The 21,496-nt window shown below is 43.9% G+C and overlaps 1 protein-coding gene across 2 annotated transcripts in view; it reads left to right on the top strand.

Annotated features, from left to right (window-relative positions):
- SLC25A40 (solute carrier family 25 member 40) overlaps positions 1 to 21,496 on the top strand; it is an 86,459-nt gene that overhangs the window by 37,078 nt on the left and 27,885 nt on the right. For both annotated transcript variants that reach the window (XM_065399508.1, XM_065399509.1), the window contains exons 7-9: positions 6,518 to 6,691; positions 11,296 to 11,405; positions 15,644 to 15,725. In XM_065399508.1, the coding sequence (XP_065255580.1) occupies positions 6,518 to 6,691; positions 11,296 to 11,405; positions 15,644 to 15,725 (366 nt within the window). The remainder of the gene's footprint in view (positions 1 to 6,517; positions 6,692 to 11,295; positions 11,406 to 15,643; positions 15,726 to 21,496) is intronic.

The raw sequence follows: 21,496 nt of genomic DNA on the forward strand, positions 1-21,496 counted from the left end.
CGGACGCTTCATCTCTAGGATGGGGCGCTCACCTCGGGGAGCACCATACCCAGGGCCTGTGGACCGCGTCCCAACTAGCCCTGCACATCAATGTCCGAGAGCTGATGGCGGTGCGCCTAGCCTGCCAGGCATTCCTCAACCTCCTACAGGGCCGGTGCGTGTTGGTTCTCACCGACAACACCACGGCCATGTTTTACATCAACAAGCAAGGCGGAGCCCACTCATCGCTCCTATGCCAAGAGGCCATTCGCCTGTGGGACTTCTGCATCGCCCACTCGATACACCCCACGGCATCATTCCTCCCTGGAGTCCAGAATACGCTGGCGGACCGTCTCAGCAGGTCCTTCCAGACGCACGAGTGGTCAATTCGCCCCGACATCATCTATTCCATCTTCCAGAGGTGGGGATTTCCCCAGGTCGACCTGTTTGCGTCTCGAGCCAACAGGAAGTGCCAGACATTCTGCTCCCTGCAGGGGCGAGCTCGAGGCTGTCTGTCGGACGCCTTCCTTCTATCATGGAAGGATCGCCTGTTCTACGCCTTTCCTCCATTTCCACTGGTCCACAGGGTATTACTCAAGTTACGCAGAGACCAGGCACGGGTGATTCTAGTCGCTCCAGCTTGGCCAAGGCAGCACTGGTACACCACACTGTTGGAGCTCTCGGTTCAAGCACCGATCACGCTTCCCTTGTGCCCCGACCTCATCTCTCAGGACCACGGCCGACTGTGTCACCCCGACCTGCAATCGCTCCACCTCACCGCGTGGATGCTCCATGGCTGAATCGGTCAGAGCGGCAATGCTCCCAGCCCGTCCAACAGATTCTGCTGGGAAGTAGAAAGCCCTCTACACGGACCACTTACTTAGCCAAGTGGAAATGGTTCTCCTGTTGGTGCGAGCGGCGAGCTACGTCCCCCCTGCAGGTGCCTATTCCTCTCATACTTGAATATCTCCTATCCCTAAAACAGCAGGGCTTGGCGATATCTTCAATCAGGGTTCACCTCGCCGCTATTTCGGCGTTCCACCCAGGAGAGCCAGCTTCCTCGGTCTTCTCTAACCCGATGGTCGTTAGATTCCTCAAGGGGTTGGACCAGCTGTACCCGCAGCAATGCCAGCCCGTTCCGACCTGGGACCTCAACCTGGTCCTTTCCAAGCTCACAGGGCCTCCGTTTGAACCATTGGCTACCTGTTCACTCCTGTACCTATCCTGGAAGACAGCCTTCCTTGTAGCCATCACCTCAGCACGGCGCGTTTCTGAACTCAGAGCGCTCACATCCGAGCCCCCATACACGGTGTTCCATAAGGACAAGGTGCAGCTCCGCCCCCACCCTGCCTTTCTTCCCAAGGTGGTCTCACCTTTCCACGTGAACCAGGATATATTTCTCCCGGTCTTCCATCCTAAGCCGCACGCTACTCGCCAAGACCAGCGTTTGCATTCTTTGGACGTACGCAGGGCCCTGGCCTTCTATATTGACCGTACAAAGCCGTTTAGAAAGACCACACAACTCTTCGTTGCAGTCGCCGACCGGATGAAAGGCTCACCGGTCTCCTCACAGTGCCTGTCTTCTTGGATCACGTCCTGTATTCGTGCTTGCTACGACCTGGCCGGGGTCCCGACGCCACGCCTCACTGCTCACTCCACGAGAGCCCAGGCCTCCTCGACTGCCTTCCTGGCTCAAGTCCTGATCCAGGACATTTGTAGAGCTGCAGTTTGGTCGTCAGTCCACACCTTCGCCGCTCACTATGCGCTGGTGCAGCAATCCAGAGACGATGCTGCATTCGGCTCGGCAGTTTTGCACACAGCAATGTCTCACTCCGACCCCACCACCTAGGTAAGGCTTGGGAGTCACCTAATTGGAATCGATATGAGCAAGCACTCGAAGAAGAAAAGACGGTTACTCACCGTTGTAACTGTTGTTCTTCGAGATGTGTTGCTCATATCCATTCCAAACCCGCCCCCCTTCCCCACTGTCGGAGTAGCCGGCAAGAAGGAACTGAGGGGGCGCTGGGTCGGCTGGGGTATATATCCAGCGCCATGAAGGCGCCACTCCAGGGGGCTCCACAGCCGACCCACCGGGTGTTGCTAGGGTAAAAATTCTCCGACGATCGTGCACGCGGCGCACGCACACCTAATTGGAATGGATATGAGCAACACATCTCGAAGAACAACAGTTACAACGGTGAGTAACCGTCTTTTCTTCATCAAGTGGTGTCCCTGTGGGTGCTACACTCTAGGTGTCAGTGTGTCCCTGTGCCGGAGATCGGAGATTTCTCGCAGCAGTACTCGGCCGGGGGAAGGGCGCGCACAGGAGTCGTCTCTTGCAGCCATTGGCACCTCCTGTAGCGTGCGCTCCCCCGACCGTCCCCTCAGTTCCTTCTCAACCGTCCTCGGCTGCAGACAGAGTTCCGCGGCAGTGCTCTCTTTGGTGTTTTTTTTTTTTTCCAGAAAGTATCAAAGTTACAAGGTACATAGGAACTTCTTTTTAGTCTATACTTAGTTACATTGTTTAGTTAGTCTTAGCCTATACATAGTTACATAGTTTCCTTAGTTCCTCTTGGAGGTTTTTCTTTAAAAAAAAAAAAAAAGAGAGAGCGAGAAGAAAGAAGAAGGCTTTTTCTCTCCTTAACTCTGGGAACAGTTTCTACAGTTTGCCTTTACAATTAACTCCCACCCTTATCTCTTGAGAGGGGGAGAGGCTTAACTGCAGTCAGGCTGGGCTCAACAGGATTTAAAAAGTGTGATTCTTGCTGTGAACCGATGCCGGTCTCTGACGGCCACACATCCTGCATTCGCTGTCTGGGAGAAACTCATATCTCCCAGAAATGCGCACATTGCACCAACTTAACATCAAGGGCAAGACGTGACAGGGATCCCCGCTTGAAAATGCTTCTGCTGGAGAAATCCCTCCAACCTCCGCAAGAGACGTCCTCCGGGGAGTCTCACAGACCGAGATCCCTGAGCTCTGATAAGGCTCTGACTTCCAAAACTGTCAGGAAGCGAGCCTCGACCTCTCCAGCAAGGGTCTCTCAGAAAAAGAGAGCTTCCCCAGGGAGGTCTTTACCCTCAGTGCTCCACTCATCCAGAATGAGCACTTACAAGGCACCGGGCTCCTCCGGCACAGTCCCTCAGCGGACCCCTCCTGAGCCCCAACACGCGGCACTGGAGTTGAGATGTCAAGTCTCCTCCACGGCACCAACTACCCCGGTGCAGAGCATGGCACAGGCAGCGGCACCGCGATCAATGCTGCCACCACCAGCACTGACCCAAGACTTGATGCTGGCTAACAAGCCAAACCCGGCACCGGTCAGCGTTCCAATGGTCGACCGCAACCCCAAGGCGGGACCAGCGCAACTCCTGTATCCTGCTGACATAGCAGTTTCTTTGGCACCACAATCACCACTGCTCGGCACCGAACACTCCCCAAGCTACATAGTACGGTACCATCCTTCATCTCCTGCACCACCCTCCATGCATAGTGGCGAGGAAGGAGACTTGCAGGACACCCACTTCTCCTCTCAATGTTCATCCCCATCACAGATGAGACCTACATGGAATGCTGTGAAGCCGAAGCCTCATCCCTCAGAGCATTCACAGCTCTGGTATGCACAGCACTGGCCTTACCCATTACCACCTTACCCCATGCAATGGCCACAATGGGGTCCTTGTCCCACATATCAAAACCCCTATTCTGGTCCCCCTTCCCCAGCAACAAGAGGTTCCAGAGTACATCTATCATTACCACACAGAGAAACCTCTGACCCCCCTGAGACAGAAGAGGAAGAGATACTATCTCAGGCAGACCTGGATGATTCACCACCTGCCCCACACTCATCTTCTGCACCAGACGAAGCGGTGACGCCGTGTACCCCTACGACACCAGGTGACCTGAAACAGTCCAAGAACTCTTCAAAAGCGTAGCAAACAGCTAAGAAATTGTCTTACATGAGGTGCAGGAGAAACAACATAAGTTGTTAAAAATCTTACAACCGGCATCATCGCACCGACACCTAGAGTGGAGCACCCACAGGAACACACATCTCGAAGAACCATCGTTACTGCACAAGGTGAGTAACTTCTTCTGGCCATCCCTAGAGACCTTCAGGAGAGGATTGCAGAGTATATGAAAATTTCATCAAAATCTCTTAGGAAACTTTCTTATGTGTACAAGGGACATCCTTATGTGTATAAAAAAAATGATGTGCATGCCCTCCCCCATCTAACCCAACAGGGGAATGAAAAGCCGATGCCAGCTCTACCTCTGTTTGTTATACCACTACCTTTTCTCATAGTAGTAAAATAATGAAAAGTCGATACCTGTGTCTTGTTAACTTGGGGCTGAGCTGGGCACCATCTTTACATTTTGTGACATTGCACTCCATATGCTTTATGGAAATATGCTTATGAATATGATATAACTGGAATATGCTTTACGCTAAATACCCCTTGTATGGTGTTCATCCTATTTGTTTGCATGCTCTCTAAGAGCTGAGGGGTGAAAACATTATCTACTATCTGTTCTTATCAGTTTTCTATATCTGGAGTTAGGAGACTAAGATATAAACTTGTATCACTGATGTAAACATATTAAGTGGAGGCCATTAAGGGGGCTCCAGAAACAATCAGTTGTAAATGGCCCTAGTTACTTGAAAGCCTTCCTGTGTACCTGTGGGCCAGCCCATGGGGAATTGAGACTAGGGGTCTTACAGTGACATGTGACCATGTCACCTGATAATGAAATCCATCTTAAATCTGGTACTTTTCCATTTTGGGGCGGGGGGGGGGGGGGAGATAAGCACAGACAAAAGATTCCCGCCTTGTGCCAAAGCTATAAAAGAGGATGGAGGAGGACAAAAGGGGCTGCCAGTCATAAGAAAACCCCTGCTTACCACCTGAGATGTATGCTGTAACTAACAAGTACTGTACCGGGGAAAGGATAGGGCCCAGACTAGGATGGAGTCTAGTCTGTGAAAGAAGCTTATTGGAACATCTTTGAGGGTGAGATATTCCTGTAATCAGTTTCTTAATGTATTAGGCTTAGACTTGCGTGTTTTGTTTTATTTTGCTTCGTGACTTACTTTGTTCTATTTATTACTTGAAACCACTTAAATCCACTTTTTATACTTAACCTGGGTTTATTAATAAACAAAAGTGATTTTATTAAGTGATTAAAACCTGGGGGAGCAAACAGCTGTGCATATCTCTCTATCTGTGATATAGAGGGTGGACAATTTATGGATTTACCCTGTATAAGCTTTATACAGATTAAAACAGATTTATTTGGGGTTCAGGCTCCCAGAAAGGCTGAACACTGGGCGCTTGGAAAGTCCCTGTTAACTGAGAAGCCCCTGGGCTGAAGTGAATCTCAGTATCAGTGAACTGCAGAGAGGCGTGGCCCAACCTCTGAGTCTGTGCTGGAGCTGACTGGAGTGTCTAACTCAGCAAGACAGGAGTGGAGGGGCGCCTTTCTGGTAGGAGGTTGTTCTCAGTGGTATCCCAGCTCATCGAGTGACAGTCTCGAGGGGAGTCTCTGTGACTGAACCCAGCACACATTTAAACACTGTAAGAAAAAATGCATGCACACACTTACCCGAGGTTCCTTCCCCTTCATCAAACTCATCCATACTCGGCTAGACTGCAGTTCATAATTGTGACCAGAGCAGTCACTGTTGGGCATTGCAGGCCAACTGCTGGAGAACTGTTAGGGTTGACATAGGTCACACAGTGTCTACACTCTCACTGCGTTGATCTCAGTAGGTCTACCATCGCTCAAGGCAGGTCTGGGAGATGGTTTTATTGAGTCACTATAACAGGGTGCTTATGTTGGCCGGAGACAAATTTGAGTGTAGATACATGCATTAACAGGTTGACCGAAGGCAACTTATGTCAACCTAAGTTTGGAGTGTAGACCAGGTATTAGCGTACAGCAAGCCACAGTCGAATGTATAGCTCACTAGTTTGTCACACACTAACTGGCTATGGGGACTCTGCTACCATGCACTAAAAGTTTTGTAGTGTGCGTTATGGAACTTTTAGAATGTGGTAGCATGGTCCACAAAGCCAGCTGGTATGCGGCAAACTAGTGCAGTTTGTCACACACAGAGGGTATGTCTACACTCTAGTGGCACAGCTATGGTGCTGCAACTTTGCATCGATGGAAGGGGTTTTTCTGACTGTACAGATAATCCACCTCTCTAAGAGATGGTGTCTCAGTTGACAGAAGAATTCCTCCATCGGCATAGCTGCTATGTCTTCATTGGGGTTGGGTGGACCTAACAACATTGCACAGAGCACAAAAATGTTCACAGCCCTGAGCAATGCAGTTAGGTTAACCTAAGTTTTATGTGTAGACCAGGCCTAGGTCTCTATGAAGACATAGCCTCTAATCTTGTGGCTGAAAGGAACCAAAAATATAGGGTGGGGAAAATGTTGGATTATTTTTAGTGTTTGGGAAATTGCTCTGTTAACAGAATTGACTGTTTTTAAGTCCTACTAACGAACCTTAATCTTTTCCCATTTTCAGTGGGTTCATTAACTGTAGTAAGTCCACTGGAGTTGATCAGAACTAAAATGCAGTCTCGCCAATTATCTTACAAGCAACTGCGTATATACATCAATAATACACTGGCCAAAGATGGTTGGCTTTCACTCTGGAGGGGCTGGAGTCCCACTGCTCTGAGAGATGTACCTTTCTCAGGTAAGGGTTTATGTCACATCAAAAGTTTGTGTTATGGAGAATACTTTCTTGTCAATTCCTTTACATTTTCCCTTATACTTTGATAACATTATAGCATGTGGCTCTAAGTAAGGTTGAGAGTGCTTTACTATCTAAGTGTTTTAAAATCCATGTGCTGAATTGGACTGTCTTGAAATTTGCTGTGCCTCATGGGGATATGGGGTAAGATTAAAGGTTCAAATTTGGGGTAACTTGAGCAAGGAGTTCCCCAGATATAGTCCTCCTAAAAAAATGTTTACAATATCACCTGCTTTTTCTAACTTTTTTTTTTTTTACACACAGCTGGGGTTCAAACTGTACTTCTGATCCTCCCCAAACTGATTTCACTCACTCAAGATTTATTTTAGCAAATGCATGACACCCACTGACCTTTTGGGGAAACAATATTTCAAAAGCCATTGAGGGTTAAGTTTGTAATTCCAGCTCAGTTTAAGGTAAACAGATCTGTCAATGAGAGTGAAACGTGCATGTGCAGCAAGACTGGGTCTCTGTTGCAAGTTAGAGGCTTTGCAGACAGCCTAATGCTAGTAACTGAGTGGGCTCAATGTGATATGCTATGGCCATTGAACCTGACCAGCATGCAATGTACTGTGAGTTTGAGTCCTGTCCTTGGCAACTTTCAAAGTATGTGTGTTGTGCATGTTGCTTTCTGTCTACATTCTGCCCTTTTGGAGCCTTATTGGAAGTTTTGTCCAGAGATCAATATTTCTGATTTAAGAGCCAATATTTTCTATGATTCCTTCAGTGAATAAGGGATTGTCATCAGAGGGACTTTTGCTATCTGGAGCTCAGAAGCACTGATAGAGCAGAACAAAAAGGGGGAAGGGGAAAGTTAGGCACCCTTCTCTCCAGTGACATTCCTGGGGAGGAAGGGAAGTGGAGCCATCTGTGCCCTCCCACATTCTTCCCCTACAATTATCCCCCTTCTTCCATCAATTCTTCCTCATGGGGCTCCAGAGATCTCCTTCCCTCCACTGCTTCCTGATCCCAGGGAAGGAACCTACAACTTCCCTCCTTCCCCATGCTGCCTCCAACAGTAGGGAAAGGGCTAAAGCTCACCCCTCTCCTGATGCTGCTGCTCGTATGGGAAAGGGGAGGTCAGAGCAAACCAAGAAGTGTGAGGAGGAAAGGAGCTGTTCAGTGGGGGATGTAAGGGGGACTTCAGCTCTGCCCCTCAAACTTTGACAGCCATGTCCCCCTTTTGTCTCACCTGCAGAAAATGCTCCCAGACTCCAAGTCAGTCTCTGCATCTTCTCTCCAGCTACTTAACTTTCAGAGTCCTGCCTATATCTTGTCAATAGGGAGGAGAGATGGGTTGTACTGATCATACAAAGAGATGGGAGATGAGGAGATGGTTTAGGACTGATGTGCAGCCAGTGCCTTTTGTGACAGGGGAAATTACTGCCAAGTAGTCAGAGGCACAGAGGGGGAGATTTTTTTTAACAGGGAAATTAACTGCCCCAAAACTTCATTTACACAGATTAAGGTTGTTCAGTGCTACCTTGTGCCCTTCCAGAATATGGAGAGTGACTAAATATAACCCTCTGAACACCAGGAAACACAAAGTAAGGTACATGCCACCTCTGCAATGCAACTTTAACTCTGCCCTCTTTGAGCAGTACCCCTGCACACCAATAATACACATACTAGCACTCAGAATTAGCTCTAGTTAACCCCTCGAGTTAGCCTAGCTTGAGTAAGAGTGGCTACACAGTGAAATAACACTTGAGCTGCACAGAATGATTGGACTAGCAATGCAGAGTTGCAATGTTCCCACTGCATTACCTGCTTGAGCATCAGCAACACTTGAACTTTAACCCGTATCCCCTGACAGGCCAACTAGCTTGAGTTTAAAGTGCCACCTAACTTGAGCTAGAGACTTGTGAGCAGACAGGTGTCAGGATAGGGGCAACATTGAAGTTATACCACAAGCACACACAGCAGTGAAAACATGCCCCCATATGCTGCAGAGTGCCTTAGGAACTGAGCACTGTTGGACAAAATTTCACACTTTCTCTTGCTAAGGAAAACTTGGATCAGGCATAACAAACAGCAGTCTACAGCTGGCCTACATGCAAACTCTAAGACTACTCCACACAAACCACCCCAGACTTGGAACATAACAAAATAACAGCCATACTGGGTTAGACCAAAGGTCCATCTAGCCCAGTATTCTGTCTTCCGACAGTGGCCAATGCCAGGTGCCCCAGAGGGAATGGACAGAATAGGTAATCATCAAGTGATCCATCCCGTAGCCCATTTCCATCTTCTGGCAAACCGAGTCTAGGGACACCATCCCTGTCCATCCAGGCTAATAGCCATTGATGGACCTATCCTCCATGAACTTATCTAGTTCTTTTTTGAGCCCTGTTATAGTTTTGGCCTTCACAACATCCTCTGGCAAGGAGTTCCACAGGTTGACTGTGCATTGTGTGAAAATATACTTCCTTTTATTTGTTATAAACCTGCTTCCTATTAATTTCATTTGGTGACCCCTAATTCTTGTGTTATAAGAAGGAGTAAATAACACTTCCTTATTTACTTTCTCCACACCAGTCATGATTTTATAAACCTCTATCATATCCCCCCTTAGTCGTCTCTTTTCCAAGCTGAAAAGTCCCAGTTTTATTAATCTCTCCTCATATGGCAGCCGTTCCATATCCCTAACCATTTTTGTTGCCCTTTTCTGAACCTTTTCCAATTCCAATACATCTCTTTTTGAGATGGAGCGACCACATCTACACTCAGTATTCAAGATGTGGGCATATCATGGATTTGTATAGAGGCAATACAATATTTTCTGTCTTATTATCTATCCCTTTCATAATGATTCCCAACATTCTCTTTGCTTTTTTGACTGCCGCTGCACATTGAGTGGATGTTTTCAGAGAACTATTCACAATGACTCCAAGATCTCTTTCTTGAGTGGTAACAGCTAATTTAGACCCCATCATTGTATATGTTTAGTTGGGATTATGTTTTCCAGTGTGCATTACTTTGCATTTATCAATATTGAATTTCATCTGCCATTTTGTAAAAAGCAACAAAAAGTCCTGTGGCACCTTATAGACTAACAGATGTATTGAAGCATAAGCTTTCGTGGGTGAAAATTAGCATGGGGAAATAGGTTTTACTTTAATTAGGTTTTACATACTATTAAAGTAAAACCTATTTCCCCATGCTAATTTTTTCTCCTACTGTTACTCACACCTTCTTGTCAACTGTTGGAAATGGGCCATCCTGATTATCACTACAAAAGTTTTTTTTTCTCCTGCTGATAATAGTCCACCTTTACCTGATTACTCTTGTTATAGTTAGTATGGCAGCACCCATTTTTTCATGTCCTCTGTCTATATATATCTTCCTACTGTATTTTCCACTGCATGCATCCGATGAAGTGGGTTTTAGCCCACGAAAGCTTATGCTCAAATAAATTTGTTAGTCTCTAAGGTGCCACAAGTACTCCTTGTTCTTTTTGCTGATACAGACTAACCCAGCTACCACGCTGAAACCTGTTTTCCTCAAACAGTTTTAGAACTATCCTGCTGAAATCTTGGGCTGCCTTTCCAAAGTGTTTGAAAGATTGTCTAGTTATCAGTGTAGCAAAGTTCCAAGACGAGCTCAGTGTCATTGTAAACCTCAACTTCAAGTAGCATCAAAATTTTTTTGTTTTTCCCACAGAACAATAGGCACTTTAGAGACAACCTTTATTGAGATGATCATTTAGAATGATTGTAATAGTGAATATCCCTTTGGCTGTGTTTTGAATGCTGAGTATGGATGTGAGGAAGAGGAGAGTGTGTTCAGCCTTTTAAGAAATTTTCAGATTATTTTCATTTTAACAGAAAATGGATTATTTTTAAAATTGAAAATTTGCTGTAGACTTAGTTCTCAATAAGTGCAAATGCCTTTGTACTCTGTAGGAATTTGGTTTAGAAATAAAGCTTTACAACCACATTTGGTGAAAGTTAAGTATGCAATTTTCTATTAATTTTAACAGCATATTGAATTATGATAATATGTGACAAGTATGTATGGGTGTGCAATTTTGCACATTGACATAATTGTATATACATATTCAGCCATTTATGACTGATATTACACATTCAAATAAATACACACTGTTTTCAATCTATTGATCTGTTGCTTAAAAAAAAAAGAACAGCACAGCTGTTGGTTGTGTATCCTACTCATTCAGTTCTTTCGTAAATATGAGGATTACCACTTTCATTAGTGCCCTGTCTTTTGATTTGTGCCAGTCCTCTCTTCTTCCTTTCTCTTTCCCAGTCTCTTCTGTCTCCTTCCTTCTCTTTTTAAATTTGCATCCTTTTCTGTATTTCTCTCTCTCTCTCCCCTTTTTTGTTTTTGTTTGTATTTTTCTTCCCTTTCTTTCCTCTGGCATTCTTAGGGTAAGAGCATGCAAACAGTAGCATTTTTAGATGTCTAAGAGATAAAGAAGGGGAATGAATTAGTCCTTCTGTGTTTGGTACACAGATTTATGTTGCTTGTTGCAAGTTTCTGGTTTTGGAGATTTGTTTTTTTTGTTTTTTTTTCTATCTCCATAGCAATATACTGGTATCACTATGAACGCATCAAGAAGCGGTTGTGCAAGACATTTGATGCACATGAACCAACATTTATGATCAGCTTTACTTCAGGGGCAACAGCTGGCTCTGTAAGTCTACGTTTCTGTTGCTGATATTTCTAAGCAAACTTCTTCCTTGCATTAATCCCATCAGATGGGGTTCTCTCTATGAGTCCTCTCCCTCCAAAGTGCTCTGTTCAATGCCATATCCTCTACCACACCACATGCTAACATGTCTTCATTTAGGATGTTTCTAATAAATAAACTGTTCAATTCATTGGGAGTTTGTATATGTAATTAATAAAACACAAGGAGTGAAATTACAGGAGATTCTCCCACAAATTGTGAATATGTTGTTGAACACAAGGTTAGAATCAAAGTGTCTTTAGCTATACATAAAATGCAGTCATCTGGTGATGAAACACTTGAATTGTTATTGCTTTTATTTGTAAGTGAAGCAAATTGGAAAACATTTAATAAAATCAGAGGGGTAGCCCTGTTAGTCTGTATCCACAAAAACAACGAGGAGTCCGGTGGCATCTTAAAGACTAACAGTTAAAAATATGTCAATTGCAATGGATTTTTTTACCTTCAGTCCATTTGGTAGGATGTCCATCTGTTTGCACTTGGAGAGGAAGAAGACTTTAAGGTGCCACTGGACTCCTCGTTGGTTAATAAAATGTTAAAGTAAAATACAAGTGTAAAAGATAGCTAAGTAGTTTTGATTGGAAATCTTATTAAAACTTTTTTCTATTACTACAAATTTTAGCAGCCTGTTAAATCACGGAGTCTGTAGCTGCAGTTAATAAAATAAAATAAAATAAAAAGAAGTATTGGCAGAGTTCAGGAAACAATCACAGCTGAAGCCTACAGTTAGCCTGAACTTTGCCAAAGCTGGCTATTATTTCCACATTACTTCAATCATGTTAACTTTGTGAAAATGGTTTGTTTGAAAGGAAGCACTATGTGGGCAACTGTTAGGCCTCAAAGTAACCACAACAGCAAAGCTAGAATATGCTGTTTTCAGATACTTGATAGCTTTTAGATCTATTTTAACATATACATAGTATAATTGCTGTCTTTTCACTTTTTCTAACAAGGACTACGTGGTGTGTGCCTGTGGAGTGGGGAGTTAATGATATTCAAAATGTTCTCATCCTTTCCTGCATGTTTACATTTTTAAGATACATAGCTGTTAGAAAGACCTACTAATTTGTTTTTAAACTCACAACTTCATTTCAAGATCATTATCGACATAATGGGATGGTGGAATCACAACCTCTCAGGAAACTCAGTTGATGGTTATATGGTTGACTTCAGTTCATTTGGACAATTTATAGTAAGCAGCAATAATTTAAAAATGCTGTTGTCTTGGGGTTTAAATCAAACTTTAAAAATAATTCTGTTTCACAGGTTTGGTTTTTTTTTATAGATGATAAACACAGCATTGTGATTAGCATAGCCATGAAGTATTTTCTGTAGCATATATGTGTACTGTGTGTTCAAACTCTTTTAAATATATATAATCAAGTGAGGGAATACCAAATCATCTGTGGGTAGATACAATACCAGACATTGTTTTGGTGGGGAAACCTCGTAGTTGAAATTGCAAAATAAACTGTAGTGGATAGAGTACTGTAAGGCAAAATCTAATGTGTTTGATCACGGACAAAGCACACACCTCAGTATACAGTGGAGTCGCATCTTACTCGGGTTAGGTTCTAAAGTCAGCGCGTAAGGCAAAAATCGCATATAGTCAAAATTACCCTTGAAAATCCCTTAAATCGCCCATAAAGTACTGTATACGGTACATGGTTTTGTCTATACAACCCTGTACAGTAATATGTATAAATGTATAATGTATACAGTAATGTACAATATATAATAAAGAGTACATATGCAAAATACAATTTTGCAGTACTGTATTTTTAATTACAGCGGGTAATTACAGGGGGTCGTCAGGGCTTGATGTTGATCCAGGAGATGGAGGTGATGGAGAGCTTGGGTGACGGAGAGCGAGTCGTAGACAAAGTGGTTGGCTCTGGTTCAGCTCGAGAAGTTGATTGCGTAGGCTCATCTGCTGCTGGTTGTTTTTCCTTGGAAAAACATAGTGATCGGCAACTGTCACTGTTGTCTCTTGAGCTGCTCAAACATTTCTTAATACAGTCTCAAATCGTCCGTAATACTACGTGTGATTTTAAGGCTTTGTTCCATAGAGGGATCGTATTCAGAAATTAAATCATTCAAGTGTTTTGCTGCTTCGAACACTTCAGCAAATTTATGAAGATTCCAACTTGCTGGCTCTTCCTGTTCGTCGTCGTTATCTTCGTCTTCTGTAGACGATTTTATCAGTTCCTCTAACTGTTCGTTAGTCAATGTTTCTCTATGGCTCTCAATTAATTCTTCAATTTCTTCCTTAAGGATGTCAACAAAGCCATCACCACCTACTTGCATGGCCACCTGAACAACGTGTTTCACTTCTTTGTCAAGGGTCGGGAAACCCTTAAAATCATTCACACATTTCCATAGGTTTCGCCAACATGCATTGACTGTTTCAGGCTTGACTGCATCCATTGCCTGTTTAATATAAGTGATGCAATCAGCAATGTTGAAGGACTTCCAACACTCCATCACATTAAGATTGGGATCAGCATCCATAGCGCTACATATCCATGAGAACGTAAGCCTCGTGTACGTGGCCTTGAAACAGCGAATCATGCCTTGGTCGAGAGGTTGAAGGATGGAGGTGGTATTTGGAGGGAGAAAGACGACTTCAACATCGTTATGTGCAAACCGGAGTGCCGCAGGGTGGCCAGGAGCGTTGTCTATGATCAGCAACACTTTAAAGTCAAGTCCTTTCTCTTCGAGATACCGCTTGACCTCCGGAATGAAACACTTGTGGAACCAATCCAGAAATAATACTGCCGTCACCCAAGCCTTTTTATTTGATTGCCAGAACACAGGCAGGAGATTTTTGTTCTTGCCTTTTAGGGCACGGGGATTTGCAGTCCTGTAGAGCAAGCCCGGCTTTATTAAATGCCCAGCCGCATTGCCACAAAACAACACAGTCACATGGTCCTTAGCTGCTTTGAAGCCAGGGGCTTGTCCTTCTGATTTTGAAATGTAAGTGCGGTTGGGCATTTTTTTTCCAGAAGAGCCCAGTCTCATCAGCATTAAAAACTTGTTCCGGAAGATAGCCCTTTTCTTCTATGATTTTCTTTAATTGTTCGGGGTAGGCTTTTGCTGCCTCTTCATTGGCAGATGCAGCTTCACCAGTAGTCTGCACGTTTTTGAGGTTGAAGCGGTTCCTAAAACTGTTAAGCCACCCTTGGCTGGCTTTGAATTCCCTTCTCATCAGAAGGCTGTCCCTCTTCGGCAGGAGGTTTGAACAGCGCATAGAGGCTAAGAGCCTTTTCTCACAACGTGTTGCCATCGAGAGGCACACGTTTGCGGTTCATGTCTTCCAGCCAGAAGTTTAATGCCTTTTCAGTCTTCACTAAAGTCTTATCACGCACCTGGCTTGTCACCTTAGTAGTTATTGGAGCACTTGATGCCATGGCTTGACGAATTTCTCTCTCTCGAATCTTGATGGAAGGGATGCTAGATTCGTTGCGGCCATATTTACTTGCCACGTTGGAGACCGATATACCGTCTCTCAATAAGTGCAACACAGCCAGTTTTTCCTCCAGTGTTGGAACAGATTCCTCTTTCTTCGGTTGAGCACCAGATGAAGTAGTTGGCTTGTGTTTAGGGGCCATGTTGTACGAAAAATACGTATCTTTAAACACTAGAATCACACTCAGCGCGGCGAGATGCTCACACTATGAGAGGCACGTGGGAACTGAGACCGACTGAGGGAACAGCAGATTCACATCTCCCATCTCGCGCTCACTCCGGGACATACGCTCATTGAGTGGAATGGTGGGTGGAATCGCCCGCACTATTTACAGGTATCTTGTTGTTTTTCTTTTTTTTTTTGCCGAGCATGTATAGTTGATTCGCGTAAGTTAAATGAGCGTATGATGCGACTCACCTGTAGTCACTTTCCCTGAGGTTTTACAATCTAAAGTCCAGATCCCCCAGTGATGCACTGGAATGGAAGCTAGTGGATCCAGTTTCAGGATTAGGGCTTGAAAGACAGACAAATGACAGGAAACACCAGGAATCTAGAAGAAGGAGATACTGTGTGAGACCGATTCCCCCTAGGATGCCATCTGGAACTGGGGTACCATTGAGCCCTCTGACCCACTAGCCTGGGCTCACTCTCACACTGTGTTGCTGTGACATTTTAAGTGAAATATTAATAAAATCTCTTTACTCTTTAATAGATTGCAGCTACAGTAACTTTACCATTTGATGTGGTGAAAACACACAAACAAACTGAAATTTGGGAATATGAGACGTTAAACTGTAAGTTGTTTGGAACTAGATTACTGCACATTCTTTACATTTTAGATTACCTTAGGAGCTATCTTTATCTATCATTCCACTGTTCAAAGGTGAAATTCTCCCCAGCACAGAGGGCTCAAATAAAGTCCACTGTACCATTTACGTCTTATTGTGGGGCTTAAATGGGAAGAAGAGCCATTGTTGGCCTTGTGCACAGGAGTGCATATTACTAATTGGAAGTAATAAAGATGGGAAATGTTAAAACATAATTCTGTTTAGTTACATGGATTTCTAGTGGGGACTTTAAATCATCCCCATATTCTTTCTTCTATGATGTATCACAAAACGCTGTAATTTGCCCTGTTCTGGGTTTTTTTTTTTTTTTTTTAATAGGGTTGGAAGGGACCTCAGGAGGTCATCTAGTCCAACCCCCTGCTCAAAGCAGGACCAATCCCCAGACAGATTTTTGCCCCAGATCCCTAAATGGCCCCCTCAAGGATTGAACTCACAACCCTGGGTTTAGCAGGCCAATGCTCAAACCCCTGAGCTATCCCTCCCTTTCCATGTGCTGTAATGTCTTCTGGAATACTTCACGGGAACTGTTCTATTTTATGTATTTTTAATGACTTGGAGGAGAGAAAAAATGAGAAGCTGGTGATGTTTCCTGTAATACTGTTTCAGTTAAGAAAAACTGTAGAACGTTGTATGTCTAACTTGACATGTCACTGTCTAACTTCATTTCTCAGAGGGCATGAACGGAAGATTAAGTTGCTTGTTACACCCTTATCTACATTAGGCTGGAGTCACTCTAGCTAAGATAAGCAGGAATACCCTGGTACTAGGGACAATGGACAAGATAAATCTGGAATGTAGAGATCAGGTTATAGTGAACTGCATATGGACAGAGCATGCTATACAGGGATTAGTTCGTGAAAAGCAACCAAGCCAATCATGAAGTGCGTGATATAACGTGTAGTCAGAAATGCAGGTGTTAGTAAAGATGTATATAAGGAAAAGTTTGGCTGTGTAACTTGGTTTTGTAATGTGCCTTGCATCCACCCCCTGCAATTGAGCCTGGACAGCTTGGGTCTAGTGTTGCTGAATGCTAAATAAAGGTATCTGAGTGGTGAATTCCGGAGTCAAATTGAGTGGAACAGGGTCTCATGGGATCCTAATATTTATCCAAATTAAATGCAACTCTTATGATAATTTTTTTTTCTAAGTTTCTTCTATAAACTGAACGTGAACAATGTTCTGTGGAAAAACTCTTTGGAGTTGACAGGAGTAACATGATAAAAATTGTTTGCACATCTAGCCCCACCCACCCTATTAGAAAAGAGGACTGTCTCTCCTTAAATGTTTTTGGTTTTTAACTTTAATCCAGAAAAGGACTACATTGTTCTCAAGTCCTGCACAGGTAGAAATTGTGGAAAAACAACATTGCTTGCCTCATAACCGAAGTCGTGCAGAACGCAATGCCATCCACAGCCTCAGAAACCATTCTGACATTATCATCAAAGAGGCTGATAAAGGAGGTGCTGTTGTCATCATGAACAGGTCTGACTACCAAAAGGAGGCTGCCAGACAACTCTCCAATACCAAATTCTACAGGCCACTTCCCTCAGATCCCACTGAGGAATACACTAAGAAACTGCACCATCTACTCAGGACACTCCCTACACTAACACAGGAACAAATCAACGTACCCTTAGAGCCCCGACTGGGGTTATTCTATCTACTACCCAAGATCCACAAACCCGGAAATCCTGGACGCCCCATCATCTCGGGCATTGGCACCCTCACTGAAGGACTGTCCACATATCCAGACTCCCTACTCAGACCCTATGCCACCAGCACTCCCAGCTATCTCCGTGACACCACTGATTTCCTGAGAAAACTACAATGCATTGGTGACCTTCCAGAAAACACCATCCTAGCCACCATGGATGTAGAGGCTCTCTACACAAACATCCCACACACAGATGGAATACAAGCTGTCAGGAACAGTATACCTGATGATGCCACAGCACAACTGGTTGCTGAGCTCTGTGACTTTATCCTCACATACAACTATTTCAAATTTGATGACAATATATACCTCCAGACCAGTGGCACCGCTATGGGCACCCGCATGGCCCCACAATATGCCAACATTTTTATGGCTGACCTGGAACAACGCTTCCTCAGCTCTCGTCCACTCATCCTCCTTCTCTACCTACGCTACATTGATGACATCTTCATCATCTGGACTCATGGGAAGGAGACTCTGGAAAAATTTCACCACGATTTCAACAGCTTCCACTCCACCATCAACCTCAGCCTGGACCAATCTACACGGGAGGTCCACTTCCTAGACACCACGGTGCAAATAAGTGACGGTCACGTTAACACCACCCTATACCGAAAACCCACCGACCGCTATGCCTACCTTCATGCCTCCAGCTTCCATCCCGGACACACCACACGATCCATTGTCTACAGCCAAGCACTGAGATACAACCGTATCTGCTCCAACCCCTCAGACAGAGACCAACACCTACAAAATCTTCACCAAGGATTCTCAAAACTACGATACCCGCATGAGGAAATAAGGAAAACAGATCAACTGGGCCAGACGTGTACCCAGAAGCCTCCTACTGCAAGACAAGCTCAAGAAAGAAACCAACAGAACTCCACTGGCCATCACATACAGGCCCCAGCTAAACCTCTCCAACGTATCATCAGTGATCTACAACCCATCCTGGACAATAATCCCTCACTTTCACAGGCCTTGGGTGGCAGGCCAGTCCTCGCCCACAGACAACCCGCCAACCTGAAGCATATTCTCACCAGTAACTACACACCTGAGACTCTAGTAACTAACTCAGGAACCAATCCATGCAACAAACCTCGATGCCAACTCTGCCCACATATCTACACCAGCGACACCATCACAGGACCTAACCAGATCAGCCACACCATCACCGGTTCATTCACCTGCACATCCACCAATGTAATATACGCCATCATATGCCAGCAATGCCCCTCTGCTATGTACATCGGCCAAACTGGACAGTCCCTATGTAAAAGGATAAATGGACACAAATCAGATATTAGGAATGGCAATATACAAAAACCTGTAGGAGAACACTTCAACATCCCTGGACACACAATAGCAGATTTAAAGGTAGCCATCCTGCAGCAAAAAAACTTCAGGACCAGACTTCAAAGAGAAACTGCTGAGCTTCAGTTCATCTGCAAATCTGACACCATCAGCTCAGGATTAAACAAAGACTGTGAATGGCTAGCCAACTACAAAAGCAGTTTCTCCTCCCTTGGTGTTCACACCTCAACTGCTAGAAGAGGGCCTCATCCTCCCTGATTGAACTAACCTCGTTATCTCTAGCCTTACTCACTCTTGCTTGTATATTTATACCTTCCCCTGGAAATTTCCACTACATGCATCCGAAGAAGTGGGTATTCACCCACGAAAGCTCATGCTCCTATACGTCTGTTAGTCTATAAGGTGCCACAGGACTCTTTGCTGCTTTTACAGATCCAGACTAACACGGCTACCCCTTTGATACCATTAACTTTAATGGCTATTGAATCAGGTCTTCACTATGGAGTAATCAAAGACTGAATTTACTTTGTTAGCAATCCGTCTGTTGTGAAACAGATTTGAGCAATCTGATTCAGAATCACATAGTTACATAAAAGCTCTCTCCTCTAGAAAATAAAGTGGAAACAGTAGAAGTTTATTTAAAAACAGTGGGAGAAGATATTCTTAATTTCAGGCTAATAAAAAAAAGTTCTGATCACTTGTCTATAGAATCATAGGACTGGAAGGGACCTCGGGGGGTCATCTAGTCCAGTCTCCAGCACTCATGGCAGGACTAAGTATTATCTAGACTGTCCCTGACAGGTGTTTGTCTAACCTGCTCTTAAAAATCTCCAATGACGGAGAGTCCACAACCTCCTTGGGCAATTTATTCCAGTGCTTAACCACTCTAACAGGAAGTTTTTCCTAATAGCCAACTTACACCACTCTTGCTGCAGTTTAAGCCCATTGCTTCTTGTCCTATCCTCAGAGGTTAAGGAGAATAATTTTTCTCCCTCCTTTTTCTAACAACCTTTTATGTATTTGAGAACCGTTATCATGTCCCCTCTGTCTTTTCTTCAGACTAAACAAACCCAAGTTTTTCAATCTTCCCTCATAGCTCATGTTTTCTAGACCTTTAATCATTTTTGTTGCTCTTCTCTGGACTTTCTCCAATTTATCCACATCTTTCCTGAAATGTGGCACCCAGAACTGGACACAATATGCCAGTTGAGGCCTAATCAGCGCAGAGTAGTGCGGAAGAATTACTTCTTGTGTCTTGCTTATGACACTCCTGCTAATACATTCCAGAATGATGTTTGCTTTTTTTTGCATTACTGTTACACTGTTCACTCATATTTAGCTTGTGATTCACTATGACCCCCAGATCCCTTTCTGCAGTACTCACTCCTAGGCAGTCATTTCCCATATTGTATGTGTGCAACTAATTGTTCCTTCCTAAGTGGAGTACTTTGCATTTATCCTTATTGAATTTCATCCTGTTTACTTCAGACCATTTCTCCAGTTTGTCCAGATCATTTTGAATTTTAATCCTATCCTCCAAAGCACTTATAACCCCTCCCAGCCTGGGATCATCCGCAAACTTTATAAGTGTATTCTCTATGCCATTATCTAAATCACTGATGAAGATATTGAACAGCACCAGATCCAAAACTGATCCCTGAGGGACCCTAATCGATATGCCTTTCCAACTTGACTGTAAACCACTGATGATTACTCTCTGGGAATGGTTTTCCAACCAATTATGCACTCATCTTATAGTAGCTCCATCTAGGTTGTATTTCCATAGTTTATTTATGAGAAGGTCATGCGAGAGTATCAAAAGTCTTACTAAAGTCAAGATATAGCACATCTACCACTCTCCTCCCTCCTCCCATCCACAAGGCTTGTTACCTTGTCAAAGAAAGCTATTATGTTGGTTTGACACAATTTGTTCTTGACAAATCCATGCTGTTACTTACCTTATTATTTTCTAGGTGTTTGTAAATTGATTGCTTAATTATTTGCTGCATTATCTTTCCCGGTACTGAAGTTAAGCTGACTGGTGTAATTCCCTGGATTGTCCTTGTTTTTCTTTTTATAGATGGGCACCATATTTGCCCTTTTCCAGTCCTCTGGAATCTCTTCCATCTTCCAGGACTTTTCAAAGATAATCACTAGTGGCTCAGATACCTCCTCAGTAAGCTCCTTGAGTATTCTAGGATGTATTTCATCAGGCCCTGGTGACTGGAACATATCTAACTTGTCTAAGTCATTTTAAACTTGTTCTTGCAAAGCTAAGACTTAAAATATAGATGGCCTACAAGAAAATAAGGCTGTCCTAATGTTTAGCCTGTGGTTTCATTATCTCAAGTAAACTAACTATTGTTGTGGTGTGATCGTCCTAAGGCATTTCTCTTCGGGTTGCTAGTTCCATTTTGGACAATTGTGCCACGGTTTTTAATTTCAATTCTTTTACAGTGTGGGTCTTACTTTATTGGTCATATGTTTTATCAATTTAGTATACATTAAAATGTCACTGCAACCACCACTTTGAGTCAGAAGTGAGAATGTAATACCTTATTTTGAAATTCATGTAAGTAGTCTAATTAGATTAATATCTAGTTTGAAATTTAGCTTTGCTCATCTAGAATAGCACTAGTTTAGTCTTTCACTAGGACTGGTTGCTGTTGCAGTTGAGTGTTCTCTGTGA

Source organism: Emys orbicularis, chromosome 2 (assembly GCF_028017835.1).
Source record: "Emys orbicularis isolate rEmyOrb1 chromosome 2, rEmyOrb1.hap1, whole genome shotgun sequence".
Classification (NCBI taxonomy): Eukaryota; Metazoa; Chordata; order Testudines; family Emydidae; genus Emys; species Emys orbicularis.